Here is a 15,606-nt window from a genome sequence, read left to right on the forward strand (position 1 = left end):
TCTGCAATGATTGCCACATCATCAATCATCACTTTAGGGGGACTTGTAAGGGAACATGTTTAAGGAAAGGAAAGGAGAAACTGTGACATGGATGTGGCGAGAGGGAAAGAAATGGAGGTTACCATCGATGTGAGTAATGGACTGCCACGCTGTTAATGAGGTCACTACCAAAAGCCATAACCTTCATTTTAATGTATATGTGTCTGATTTGTGTACAGGACCCGACTGAAACCCTGGATGTGATTAATGAGATCTCGGCCAGTCCTGCTGTGTGTCTGTGGGGAATAAGCTCCTGTAGTCTAAATCACGTCAGGGTTGTGGTGCAGATGGTCACGGATACAAAAGCCATCAGTAACTACATAAAAGCCAAGAGGGGTATTCCTATTCATCACATGATGGTTTATAACACACACCTTATTTTTTGGAGTGGAACCGGTTTTATCCTACATTTAACACTCCACCTTTCTCTGCTGTTGTGTATCCTCTGGACCTCTCCCTTCTCCATTCTCCTCCAGAAGACAGATGAAAACAGCTGGAGACTCACAATCTCACACCGCCCCCCTAAGCAACACTTTCACTGACCTTTTCCAAATCTTCTTCCTTACAAACTTTTTTTTTCCTGCCTACCTCTTGGGGGTGTCTTTGATACTCAAACTGCATTTATTATTTCACCCCAAAATGCCACAAGATTCTGCACATTCAATGAAACATCTTGCTTCTCCTGGGAACAGCGTTTCTTCAGTTCCAAAGCATGAGGAGGTATGGAGGGCATCACATCGACATTTAGAGATAGTTCTCCAGAATCTGAATGAAAAGCCAACTTCCTCTGTGCAGACCCCATGTTTTTCAACTCTTGAGAAAACGTGCTTATATCCAAAAGAAAAACAAGCTTCACAGACACAGCCTACCATCTTTTCATTACTAGACAAGTGAGAACAGAGAGGTAGAAGTGAGAACACATACCAAGCTCATAGAAATCTGGCGAGTAAATCAGTAGTTATATCTATCTTTGATAAAGAACAACAAAGGCATACAGAAAAAAAAAAAAAACTTAAGGCGAGCCAAAAGATGGCAAAGGCTTGCAAACAACCAAACAAACAGAAAGCCATAAAAAACGACCACCAATGTGCATGTATCTCACTCTCATATCAGGGAGTGGGGAACCTTTCACATCTCTGCGCTCGGGGCCCACTGTCTCATAATCCATCCATGACTGATTTGTTAAAACTTTTATTCAAAGGAATTAGCTCCGAGGGTTTGTAACCCATTACATTTAGTTATGTATTAGCACTGCACTATTTCCGTATTGCTATAGGCCACCACCACTGTACTTTACTCTTTAGTACTGTACAAAAAAAAGAAATTATGCACAGTGCCCATCAGCATTCACCACCAAAAACCAAAGTAACTGATTCTTTCCGCATAGGGGACATTAGATCACAAGCTTTTAGTCACCCTATAAACTCAAAATCCAGTCAAATCCAGCCAATCCAGCTGATGATTCCCTTGTGTCACCATCCGCAGAGAGTAAGATTTCACTGTAGCTGTGTTGGGGAGAGGGAATAAAAATAAACAGGGTATCTGAACCAGAGTGACCTATGATCCGATTAGTATCTCCCAATCCTGTTAGGCTGCCTCCCTGATGTATGTTCATGCTTCATTCAGCTACTCTATCCTACTCCAATTTCCTCACCTTCCATCAGCCATGGAAAATCCTTGATTACAAAGGTCAGCATTTGTATCCCAACTCCGTATGCACAGGGAAAACCAACAGAAATGAAGCAATGTGCACACATGCATGCACACACACACACACACGCACTCTACTGATGTTATGCCACTGTAGCTACTGTCTCCCCAGTTATTGGTTTTCTCATTGTGCATTATACTTCATCTTTCCACTCTATCTAGAGTCTAATTACTAATGACCCTCAAAAACACAGTGGCCTTGGATTTAAGAGGCAGAGAGGAGACTGGGAGATTGAATTTAATCCAGCTATGCAGAGAAAAGGTGACCTTTCTGCAAGTTAGTTTCATTTTTGTTGCTCAGTGATGCAACTGGATTAGTGAGTTATTGTAGGGGGTGAAGAAAGCTATCTGTGAAACATAAGCTAAGACCTCAATCAGCCATAAAGTTATCTCTTCATTCATTTAGGCCTTGAAAAGAGGCACAGCTAATCATTTCCATTGTCCCTGTTGGACACTAAAAGAAGCAGATCAAATCAGGGGAACGTGTCCTACTACACCAACAGAGAGAAAGAGATGCACCCTCAGGGGACTAAACCATCTGTCACCCTCGCTCTCTTGCACCTGCTCATGAGGTGTCACTCCCTTTCTAAGCTAACCTTATGCTTGATGTCATACTAAAAGAGTAGGCTGCATGCTGGGCAAGCCCACAGCTAGCTCTCTGATTGTACTTGGCACACACTACATGTCTGTCTCCACCTTTCACTTGATTCATAAACAGGAATATTAGAGGTCACAGCGGTTTTTATATAATCAACAACACAACACCTATAAGTACACCGCATATGTGAGTGTTGTTGATTATATAAAAGCCACAGATATGTTCTCTGTATATGATACCGCCAGGATCTCCATAGAGATTCTGGGGAGCTCCATTAAAGTTTGTCTGCTCACAACAATTACAATATTCTATCAGCAGCATTATGATGGCCTGCTTCTCTAAACAAACAAAACAAGTGCTAACAAAATCCAGGTTGTTCAAAACCGGTTAAAAGCCAGGGTACCTTTAGTACAGGGTACTTACTATAAATACGTGTAAATGCTTATTCAGCTCATGTGTTAAGCCAATGACAAACCAGGTTCATTTGAAATTCCATAAAGTCCAACTAACCTAAAGACCTTTATACATCAATGAAATATTAGTCAGAGCAAAAATACAATGATGTATCCAAACTTCCATGTGACAAACAAAATAGGACAGAAGGTTTCAATAAATGCTTGGTATGTCAGAGAACAGTTAACACTTTGTTCTCTAACTCGTGTCAAAAGTTGTGTAAAGTATGTGCTATGAAAAGGTCAATTGTAGATGTATGGCGAAAGCAGCGAAAGCTGAGATAAAGAGAAGTAAGACAAACAAGCCAAGATACAAGAAAACAACATAAAGGTCAGGTAGTGAATTTCTCAAAACATAGTGAAATGAAGATTGGCATGTAATTGGCTCAGCTGTCGAAATGACCATGAAGAGAAGCGATACACAGTCATCAAGTAAGAAACAGATTAACATACAAAACCAACGGAGATAACAGGTATTGTCAGCAGTGTTGGGTAAGTTACTTTAAAAAAGTAATTAATTACTATTACTAATTACTTAGTCAATATTGTATTTAAAATACTTATCTAATTACTGTGTCAGAAAAGTAACTTAAGTACTACATAAGTATTTAACTAAATACTTCTTAAAATCCACATAAACCTTGAGTGGACAAACAATAGAAATTAAACTCTTTAAATAATAAATAAATTTTTTTAAAGACGGACACGCTACAGTACACAGCGGTAGCATCTGTTCCACAATGTAGCCTGCCAGGGCTGGACTGGGACAAAAAAAATCGGCCCGGGCATTTTGACTAGAGACCGGCCCACCAGGTATTATAGGAAAAACCATAAAGCCTTTGAATGAAAACAAACGCTGTTGTCACAGTGATGTACACTGTCTTGTTGGTATAAATGGTATCAATCTAATAAACTTAAACCTACACCATCCTCCCTATTCTGGTATTGGTCGAGTTAACCTCCTGAACTATCTACAACACATAGTGAAAACCTGAAAGTAAGACAGAGAAGACTAGAGGTGAGACATGATCATTACTGATTACTGATGACAGATTTAGATATATTTTCATAAACCATTCATTTGCCACATCAATAAACAGCATGGCAGGGCAAAATATTTTTTCTAACATGGCAACCTTTAAAAAGTGAAAGGAGACAGAGAGACAGGTGAGAAAGAAAAACTTAACTGACTTTTTGATGGCATTTCACACACAGTACCGGTACAGTATCTAGAAAATGTGGGAAAATGCTGGCATCATAAACAGTACTTAGCTACTTCTGAAGAAATTATGATGGGACCCTAAAAAAATACTATGTACAATAATGGATTTCTATACATTTTACATCAGATGAAAACGTTTGTTGTAAGATTCAGAGCGATAAACAAACAAGAGAGAAAAGCTGATCAGCTGATCACTGATCAGTTTCATGATTAAAGTAGAAACAGAGGGAGATCACCATCGGCCCACCGGGCAAATGCCCGGTATGCCCGATGGCCAGTCCAGCTATGTAGCCTGCAGTCATTTTTTAAGCTCACCTTCAGACGCTTTCTGTGCTGCTGAAGTAAAATCACGTTTTGCTGCTTAGCAGGAGTTTCCGCGGTGTTATCCATGGATGATGAACAAGGATCACTCAGAAGTGTTCGTCTATGCTCTGTGTCAGGCGCTTCGGTAGATTACTCGCGCTATTAACAGCAGCCGATAGTTTTTTCTCCCCAGCACATAGCTTACATGTTGCTGTAATGTTCTTGTCTGCTTGTTTCAGAAACGGGAATATGTCCATTTCGTAAAACAGCCACAGGCTTCAGCCGAGTCCGACGTCTTCCGCTGTAGAATACGACTATGCAGCAAACTGGCGCGAAATGACGTACTGCTGCACTACAGCGATGTTAGAGCGGCAGAGTTTATTTTTACCTTTAGGAGATAAATTAATGAAATTAAATAATGATATTCAGCGAGTTTAGTTACTTACAATGTAACGCAAGTACATTGTAAGTAACTGTATTTAAAATACCTAAAAATGAACAGTAATTAGTTACTCTACTTTTTCAGTGGAAAAGTATTTTAAATACAGTAACGCGTTACTTAGTAACGCGTTACACCCAACACTGATTGTCAGACACAAAGAAAAGTGCCACTAATGTTACTACTTAAGCAACAGAAATCATGTTAAAACTGCAATAGACTGGTGAGAGACAGAGAGGAGGTTAAAGAGCTTCCACGTTTGTCTTAAGGTGAGACTTACCACTTGGTTGCGTGTGCGGTGGTACGGTTGAATGATGGGTAATCCCAGGGGTGTCACCCATTCCACAGTGTGACCCGACTTAGAGATGAGCCTGGCGCTCTCAGTCAGCCAGTCCTGTAACAAATGGATTCAATCAGAGGTAACATGAAGGGACACAGTGATGGAAATATTTAATATTAGTCAAGAATGCATACTGTGTGACATGCTTGTTTGTTTAGAGCATGTTACTGACAAGAGTGCAACTAAATTTAAATCAGGTTAAATGAGGTTGATGAAGATTTCAGGTTCGGCTAGACAGGGCTTCCTATACAAAGGAGTAAGATACCAATGCTATCTCTGAGCCTCTAAGTAGGCACACCTGTGGTATCAATCCCAAAATCCAACGGAACCTTGTTCTCAAGTTATTGCATTCACAAAATTAAACGGTAAAAAAAACCACTACGATGCATTTGAAACAACAGGGGAAAAAACAGACACTTCATTGCCTAGAGCATCAACAAAAGATTTATGCACTTACTGCTCATTCTACTTCTGCTGCTCTACTTTAAGGACCTACTAACAACTGTTGCATACTTGTTGCTGAACAGTGAAGTTGTCGCTTACTCTGGAATATCCGACAGCACTGTTTGCATGTGTGTCTGGAGCAGTCTGCCTCCAAAAATGGAAGCCCTATTAATGTCCCATAAGGGTTTTGTCACACATACAAATGCAAACTCACTGAGCTGTAGGAAAGATAAATATGTCCTAGCAACTGGAGTTAGCAACCTGACCAGAAGCTGGTCCATTAAACATCACCTCGCCTCCTACAATCAAAGCACAAAATGAAGAAACCGCAAAAGCAAAGAAACCGACGTCAGACATTAACAAGAAAAACATCTTGAAAAACTGACTGATTGGCAAACATACAGACAGAGGTGGGCACAGACAGTAGACAAACAGTGGGAGCACAATTTGAAGGTAATGACCAGCAGTGTTGACAGGATAAATGGGAAATGTACAGAGAACGTAGGAGAGGTCAGGGATATCAGCGTCAAGGATTGATCAGCTGCCTCTCTTTCCCCTCATACTTCAGCTCTTCCCTGTGAAATGCAAGTGGATGTGACCTATAAAAGCAGCGGGGGATACACACACTTACGCACTCACGCTGGCACTAGCATCACATCGGCACCAAGGTATGTTAGGAAGGGTATTTATCATCTCAGACTGGGCTATCCCTGCATGTTTCCCACAGGACACGCACACAAAAACAGTGGTTGGTGGTAATAATGGTTCGGCAGACTCCTCTCTGCCTCTAGAGATAATATACAATCCCCTACCAGGTGCACGTCCTAAATCTATTAATGGAATCTATGTGATGAATAGGTGCCATTGGCAGGGTAACAGTAAAGTAAACACGCCATTAATAAAATTCAAATAAGAGCCTACCTGCAGCAGTAGATCAGTAGGCAGAGCATGCTTTAGAGGTTTGTAATGTCCTAGCAACTTAAACAAACCTCATTTAAAAACAACGTAATTTAGAGCCGACTAAAACTTTTCCAGATTTATCTTTGCAAGACTATAATGAGTTGCGTTTAGTTGTATATGAAGCACAGAAATGTCTTTAAAAGTCTGTATGTCAAAGCAAATACTGATTAATTATTAGTCACATATGCTGAAATGTATGCCTGTAGCTTGTTAATTAACCTACTATACACTGAAATAAATAAATAAAACAAAAAATATAGAGGTTACACACTAATTATAGGCATATTCTCTTTTATTTTCTTCAATAGTATCAAATAATAGACTTTTCTTGTGAAACATTTTAAAGAAACTCACCTAAAATAAAATGTTACCATAACAAATGGTATCTTCGTTATAAACACAGAGAAAAAGCTTGAATACTTTGATTTTAGTTGCAGTTTTTAGTGAATACTTGTATTTTTTTTGGTGTTTTTACTGCATGTGTGGATGTATTCAAGTGAAACTTGCATATTTATAGAGAATACAATATTGTCCAGAATAGCAAGAGTGCGCTCATCTCCAAAACTTTAAAGAACATACAGGGTGCCGAGTATAAAGAAAATAAAGGACACCAGCACTCCCTGGGACAAAAAGTCATTATATCTCCCCAAATAATGTGTTTAACAATATTTCTAATCAAGTGCCACCACAGACTGATGATAATTTGTTGGATAAGACCATTTTATCATTTGCATATGTTGTAACATACGTGTGATGAGCTCACCTGTATCTCTCTGGTCCCTGTAAACATCTCCTTTAAGGCATTGAACACCTGACACACCAGGTAATGGGATGCATCCCACACAAACTCCTGTAAAAAAACAACACAAGAGTCTTTCATAGTTGGTCAAACTGTTTAATTTGTTAAATTTTAAAAAATTAAAAACATGCATTTTAGCTTTTAATTGTGCTTCTAATGGTGGCTACATGTATGATGCAAATTAGTGTTACAAATCAGGGTATCGGTACAAATCTGCTTTGAGAGTGGAATTTTTTGCGGAATTTTTTGCATTTTTGCATACACTGATATGATCTCTACAGAAGGCCTTGCCCTCTTTTCACCATCCATCCCACTGTAATCACTCACAATTACACTTCCCCCTAATTCCCTGTTTAAACAATTAGGAACATTATCCAGAAGTCATTTAGCAGAATGCCTGTGAGATAGTAGACAGCAGACAGTAGAGTTATGCTGATCCCATCTACACAGACAATGAGATTAACTCTAACTGTTGTAAGGAATTATATAGCTATGGGAGCGCTGTGAGAAGATTCAGTTCTTCCATTCTCCTTTCTTGGTGTCATGTAACAGAATGGGTGTGTCCATCAAAGGAGAATTCAGGCCCAACCAAATCAAAGTGCAGATAACTAAAAATAGACACGCAGTGGCTGTGCGCAGGATATCAAATATAGCTATTGTTGGATTGCATTCCCTGAAACGTCCATGCAATGTGATCACAAATAAATCTGATCAAAGTAAATATTAAAAGCATCGGTTCTGGCTCCATGCAGCTCATTTAGAGACAGTGTAGTATGACTCTTTACATCAAGGTCAAACTGACTGAAATACCTTTGGCTGCAGAATTAAATGTGATGATTGTACAATATGTGCCCGCTATTTGCAGTGCATTAAATCCTTTAAACCCTTTACACTCATGCCGAAGATAAAAGAGTAAGTATAAAAAAAGCTACTTAAAAATAGCAAAACCTTTAGAGTTTAAAGCGTTTGCAAGAATATACACAAGGTGAGAGAGGAACCCCTCACACAGAGGAGGTCCTGTGTTAAGGGGCCGCTCTGTCATGCTGAGCTGATACCGTGCTAAAAATAGCGTAGCGTGTATGAAGGAACTCTTTCACTCCCCACCCTCTTTCACCGTTGCTATACCTTCGGAAACTCGTCAATCTCCTTCAGTCTTTTCTCTATCTGGAGGCGTCCGCCATAGCGAGTGACTCCGTACACCACAGTCATCACTGTCTGTTTAACCACCTTCCTGCTGATGAAGCCCTCCAGCACCTGGGCGATCTTCAGTCCACTCTCTGCATCCCGAGCTCGTAACTCCTCCACCTGGAACACGTAAACAATTTACATATGATTTTTTTATTTAAAAGGAGGTCTTTTGGAGGACAATTTAAAGCTTCCCCAAAAATGAACACAGATAAAATCTGTGTGACATTAATATAATATGTCCCAACTGCTTTCACTTATAACAGAAGTGAGTCCTCACAGCTTTGAGACTAGAAGCACAAAACTCATTTAATGATCAGCAAAGCTATTTTTCAGCTCTTGTTGTAAAGCAGTCTTAAGTAATGTGACTCTTGCCAGTGTTACTTATTGTTTAACATAAAACAACAACAATATTGTGAGTCTGCAGGGAAGGTTTTACGATTTTTGATTGCAGCCCAGCTGCAGTCCAAATTCTTTAGACCAATCATGTTTAAACAGGCTTTGGTTGTACGCAGGCAAAGAGTCCATGTGGAGAGCAGAAGAGGAGCAGAAGTGCAATTTTAACTATTGCCTGGCAATTATTTTTCTTTTTAAAATGAATCTGAATTCATGAACAATGACTGGTCACTAGAATAGGAAACCTTGGTCCAGATATTCACTAATTTAACAGGGTCCCTACAGATTAGCAACTGTGCCTGGAGACAAGGTCAACAAGCCAGCCAATGACAGTGGTTATTGTACAGTAATCCCCAACATGATTTATTTATCCATGTAGCTTCTTACATCACAGCTAATGTCATCATGGTATCTAACAATAAATGCAATACTCTGAGGTAAACATTACAGTCACTGTGTGTGGACTTCTGAAATGGATGTTTTTGCTCTGTTCTTTCTGATTCTTTCAGTACTGAAATGTCAGCACATCACACTTATCTTCCAACTGTGTCTCCTAAAAGCACGCAGGCTCATGCTTCACCATTCAAGACTTTAGACATGAGACAGTCTCGTCTCTGCACTTTCATGCAAAGCAAGAGAAACCAAGCACTTCTGAAGACAAGGCCTAAACTAAAATATAATCTCAGTGCCTTAGCCTGTCACTCACTGTGGGATCCACTGAGCCGTCTGAATACTAACAGGTGAAGATCTGCAACATGCTTTGCAACTGAAATGTGCCATCATTAATCTGTGTAACCGTAAGTCTGCGCAGTTCAAAGAAAGTAACAAAGCGGACCTGTTGTGCAACTCCGCTGTAGACATCCTGGGGCACATCACAGGGCATGAGATTGACTGATGTAGCACCAATAACATCTCTGCCTAGAGCGGCGTAGTGCTGGAGACCATTACAGGAGCCGTCCTGGAGAAGAGGTAAAGAAAACGATTAAAGCACGACTGTGGAGGCAGACAGCAGAGAAAGAATCACAAGGATCCGCACTGATTGGGTCAAGTCATCCAAGGAGCAAAGTTTAAAGGTCTGCCGTTCTGCCAATAAACAAATGATAAAGTACAAAAAAAGAATAAATAGGATGAATTGCATGAACGTGAAGATATGTTGGGAATATGTTATGTGGTTGAGGCTTTGTTGCACTTAATTCCAAAGAGTAAACTTAATTTTTCACACTATTCAAACCAACATGTAACCTACAAGTGTATAAAATGATCCATTTTTATCATTTTTTCACTTTATCATAATTAAAGCTGTTAAACACCAAGCTAAGCAACATAGATATATGTATCTGGGTATCAGGACAGATAAGTCTTCATTCTTGTCCATCCTTCTTTGATCCTCGTTTCCTATGTAACACTAGTGTTTGGAATATGGTGCTTGCATGTGTTGTTGTGGAGAGGCAAATACATTTTAAGTTTCACAACTGTAAGTCTAAGCTCACCCAACTTGACTCCTGGGAATCAACTTTATTTATCCATCTATTTCAATATCTATCAAAGGCAGTAAACTCTAAATTACATCAATCAGATTTAAAATAAGTAAAATTGAATTAAAGTAAATAAAATTGAGCCCTGAGGCTTAATTTTATCTGCATTTAATTTCATTCAAACCCTAAGCCTCAATTTTATCTAAAGTAGTTTAGCTGAACTTCACCACTCAATTAAGTAATAATAATAATAATAATAATAATAATAATAATAATATATATAGCACTTTTCGAGACACTCAACGCGCTTTACAATTCCACTATTCATTCACTCTCACATTCACACACTGGTGGCGGCAAGCTACAGGCAAGCTACTGGGGCAAGCTGCCCCAGGGTAGCCACAGCTGCCCTGGGGCAGACTGACAGAAGCGAGGCTGCCATATCGCGCCATCGGCCCCTCTGGCCATCACCAGTAGGCAGTAGGTCAAGTGTCTTGCCCAAGGACACAACAACCGAGACTGTCCGAGCCGGGGCTCGAACCGGCAACCTTCCAATTACAAGACAAACTGCCAACTCTTGAGCCACGATCACCCCCTAAGTGAAGTACTTGGAGATACTGTCTTTTTAACACATCTACAAAGAGGAAGTGCTAAATACTTTGTGAATTACACTCACTTTTGGTCTAATTGTCTAAAAAAAATCCTCTTTTCAGCTTCTTTGTCTTATTCTTTGAAGGCATGGGAAAATGTTGCTACTTACATTTCATCCATTATTATTAGTGCGCGTTTCAGCAATGTTGGGTATAATTAATCTGAGACAGACAATAGCTTGTAATCACTAATGGGATTAAAATGTTCTTTTGCAACAAAAATGAGACATTTTGAGAAGTGAAAATAAAATTAGAAAATTACATTATAACAACATTATAAGAACCTTATTAACAAAGGCCTGCGGTGCAGATGAGATGGCTTTACTCAGCCACATATTTTGGTTAATGGTCTAAATCAGGGAATTCTTGACAAAAAGATGCTCCACAGTTAATGTATATACACTGTTCTACAAATATAGCATGTCACTAAGAATGACAATGGTTTATATGATTTTTCTGTTGCTTTTTTTTGTTGAGAAAATGCATTGGTTTAAATGTCAGATCCTCGTGCAGGATATGTCAAAAAGGCTTCTGGCTTGCAAGATAAGGTTGACAGGTTTATAGCAGATGACATAAAACGGTGAACATCGCACAGGAGGTCTCGGTTTGTTAATTTTGATTTGCCATCTAAAATAGACCCACTGAATGATGCAACCTTTTTTTTCTTTTGAAAGACATAAACCTGAACTACAATAAGAACATGTAAGATGAGTAACTCTAACAATCTTTCCAAAATTCAAATGGTTTTTACATTTTATTTGGACTTTTACGTGACTGATATGCTACTCATTAAGCGTAACTCTCTCAGTCTGTTACATACCTGATGAACAGGAAAATGAGAGATGAACTGTGCTGGATCAGGAGATCTCACAGCATTGGCTATCTCCATGCAGCAGGCCAGAGCCTGCCATGGCTCATCTGCATTCATCCACCACTTTCTACCCTGAGAGAAAAAGTCACAAGCACATAGCACATTATACTGCATGCAAACCTTTCATAGGAATACAAAAAAAAGTTTTACATATTCTAGTATTCAATGTTTAGACTGACAGTTAAACCAGTGTGTCACTGGCATTGTCCCAGTAATTAAAAACTGCATTATCCACTTTTATGAAATACATATACGTACAAACTAACAAGTATAAAGAGAAAATAACCAAATATTAGTGAGCGTGTATGTATATATTTGAGTCTGTATGGATTAGAGAAAATCCAAAAACTCAATTCTTTTTTAATAAAGTCATTAAAGTTGCCCACAGCACAAACAAGTTCAAATAACTCATTAAAACCCCCAAATTACCAAGATTTCTATGACTGTAATGAGGGTACGTGGAACGTCTTATTATACAGTGAATGAGCAGCAAGTACTAACATTTAGAGGGTTGTCGGCAGAGTCCAGTATGTCCTCCACGATAGTGTTGGCATACTCAAGTCGGCCCTGTAGTGAGCTCCTCTTCTTTAATCCTGTAAGATTCACCAAGTGGATCTTTAGCCAGTCCAGGCCCTTGGGACCAAGCAGCTTCCCCTCCGCAAACACAAGGATTGCCCGTGTGACATCACTTCCCAGGTGATTAAAGTATGGAGGACATGGATAGGTACGTCCCCTGAAGTCCATGTTGTGAGGGAACCAGAAGATCTCGTCTCGCATGTGGTTGGCAATGGACAGTTTATAGAGAGCATCCATACGCAAGCTGTGCATCTCGCTGCATTTCTTTTTGGCATTGATCACCTGTCTTTTCATGTGGGCCTTCTCACTAGCTGTATAAGTGTGGTCTTGTGGGTTAAAGTGGGGGATTTTGGGGGCTTCCGACAAAGGAGGTGGGATGTCTAGCTTATCGCTTCCACGATCATTAAAGATGGAGATAATAATGTCCAGCAAAGGTTTGTTGATCTTCCAGGCACAGTTGCCCAGCTGGTTGAGAGAGTCATAGATGGCATGAAGATTTTGACATTTCTCCAACAACTCTTCGTGTTGGGTCGCCCCGTCCACTGTGCGCATCAGCTTCGTCGGCGTAAGCAGGTATGCTCCAAACTTGACTGATGTCCAGGGCACTGGAGGGCACAGCATCGGCATCACATAGGAGTCAAAAGTCAACTTGGTCTCCATGGCGTCCTGCTGCATCTGAGTAAGGATGGGGTGGGGCTTGATGAAGCCAACCTGGCGGGTAAAATATCACAAGAAAATCAGTCGCAAGCTAAAAAAGAGCAGACACACAGTGAACAGAGATTGCTGTTTCAATTACAACAACATGAAAGGGACTGCCTCAGCTTATTTCTAAAGCCTGGTTAATCATGACAGGGTATGGTCAACATCAAGTGCAAATTTGATTAATAAAAGGTATAAAAGCAACACGCTTCGACTTCTGTTGAATCATAAGTTTGAATCATAACTGACATGTGAGAACATCTTATAACCTGAATCTTGTCTTAAAAAAACTAACAGCTGAGATAAAAAAATATATATATTAATATCAATGCTTCCATTCATACTACTTGTGTTAAACAATTACTGAAAATCACAATAAAATGGGCAACTGTAGCTCCACAAATTTGAAAAAAAAAAAACCAAGTGTAACATCTTTATTTGACTGTTATTATGTTTGTTACATGCCAACCCCGCTCCAGAGCCAGAGGATAAGGGATGATAGTTTTTCCAAGAATAGGGCTTTGATGTTAAAGAGTTACCGCAGTGACAGGAAAAGAAGAAAAAAATGACTGTAACCTGACAGAAACACCTCAGGTTTGCACGAATGAGTCAGACTTTCATGCTGCGCAGTAAAATCATTAGGATGCCCCCCTGATGGGCTAACGTCCACCCAGGGAAAGAAGGGAGACGGGAAGAATAAGAGAAAAGAAGGTAGAATGGAACAAAGAGAGACAGAAAATTACACACGAATGAAATTCAGCAATAGGTATGCCCCGCTGCCAAAGTGCATCAAGTCCCAAAAATCCACAGTTCTCTCTCTCTCTCTCTTTGTACTCACCCCCCAACACATGCCTCACCCTCCTGCAGGGTCCTGTGGCAGTAAATCAGCGAGCCAATTAAGGGGACACTAAAAAAGGGATTAGCCTGAGACCTATTCATCTCACTCAATTGTTCCCTTTGCCAATTCACACTGTGGGGAAATGGTTTTATAAAACACACTCTTTTGAGCGTCACACTGGATAGGAGGTTGCTCAAGTGTTCAAGGTAACGGGCTTTAGAACAGTTCTCTTGTCCAAAGTGAAGGTCAAGCTTTTTAAGTTTTTTTCCCCTTTGTTTCTGCTTCTTCATGGCTTCTTTCTTTTAATGAAAAGTCTGCTATTCTTAAACTCTTTTGGGTCAATCATTTAATCAGACTAATTGTACACAATTAGCAAAAATTCTAAATTAATTTGATTTGACTGATCGAGAGTCCTTATAATCAACAGTTGTGTTTTGTTTTTCTAATCCATCATATAATTTTCCGTAGTTTCTAGGAGATCCCCTAATCTTTGGTATTTTTTTCCCCATAAATCTCAATTGAAAAACTATTTTTCTTGGTCTGGGTTAATACTCAGACATCCTTTTATCAGATTATCAGAAGGTATTGGACTTCAACAGAAACTACTGTTTCTGTTGTATTTACTCCCTCTTCTGCAACTTCTTAGCTCGTTTACGGATATTTCGTATCATTGTTACGCAGATGATATTCAGCTATATATCTCTTTTAGGCCACCTGATTTTTCTAAGCTTCCAGTCCTGCTTTGATTCCATTAGAGATTGGATGGCTGATAATTATCTTAAACTAAATGCTGAGAAAACTGAAATCATTGTCTTTGCTCCTGAGAAATTTGTTCCCCTCGTGGTTAAAAATCTGGGCCCTCTTGCTTCTTATATTAAAACCTCCATTATGAACCTTGGTGTTACATTTGACCCAGCTCTGATGCTTGACACACGTTAAATCTTTGGTTCGCTCTTGTTTTTACCAATTAAAAAATATTGCTAAGCTGAGTCCCATTGTGTCATGCTCCGAATTGGAAATGATTATTCATGCTTTTGTTTCATCTCGCTTAGATTATTGTAATTCCTTGTTTACTTGCTTAAGTAATGCCTCCCTGGAACGACTGCAGGGTGTTCAGAATGCTGCTGCTAGGCTTCTGACAAAGTATCCCAAATACTCCCATGCCACTCCTCTGCCGATTCAACTGCATTGTTTCCCTGTCAAGTTCATGATTATAATCATGACCTACAGGGCCCTGCACGGTGTAGCCCCAACTTACATCAGTGATCTTCTTAATAATAATAATAATAATAATGCATTGGATTTATATAGCACTTTTCAAGGCACCCAAAGCGCTTTACAATGACATTATTCATTCACGCTCACATTCACACACTGGTGGAGGCAAGCTACAGTTGTAGCCACAGCTGCCCTGGGGCAGACTGACAGAAGCGAGGCTGCCATATCGCGCCATCGGCCCCTCTGGCCAACACCAGTAGGCGGTAGGGTAGGGTAAAGTGTCTTGCCCAAGGACACAACGACCAGGACAGAGAGGCTGGGGATCGAACCGGCGACCTTCCGGTTACAGGTGCCCTTCCCAACCCCCTGAGCCACGGTTCTTCTTCCTTATC

At 39.9% G+C, this 15,606-nt stretch overlaps 1 protein-coding gene across 1 annotated transcript in view; it reads right to left on the reverse strand.

Moving 5' to 3' along the window:
- The window catches only part of polrmt (polymerase (RNA) mitochondrial (DNA directed)), a 50,985-nt gene that overhangs the window by 17,803 nt on the left and 17,576 nt on the right, over positions 1–15,606 (reverse strand). Inside the window, exons 10-15 of the mRNA XM_063467270.1 lie at positions 12,385–13,170; positions 11,833–11,955; positions 9,723–9,845; positions 8,432–8,611; positions 7,271–7,357; positions 5,044–5,157 (exon numbers count right to left, since the gene is read on the reverse strand). Coding sequence (XP_063323340.1) covers positions 5,044–5,157; positions 7,271–7,357; positions 8,432–8,611; positions 9,723–9,845; positions 11,833–11,955; positions 12,385–13,170 — 1,413 coding nt within the window. The remainder of the gene's footprint in view (positions 1–5,043; positions 5,158–7,270; positions 7,358–8,431; positions 8,612–9,722; positions 9,846–11,832; positions 11,956–12,384; positions 13,171–15,606) is intronic.

This window comes from Pelmatolapia mariae, linkage group LG23 (assembly GCF_036321145.2).
Source record: "Pelmatolapia mariae isolate MD_Pm_ZW linkage group LG23, Pm_UMD_F_2, whole genome shotgun sequence".
In the NCBI taxonomy this organism is placed as follows: Eukaryota; Metazoa; Chordata; class Actinopteri; order Cichliformes; family Cichlidae; genus Pelmatolapia; species Pelmatolapia mariae.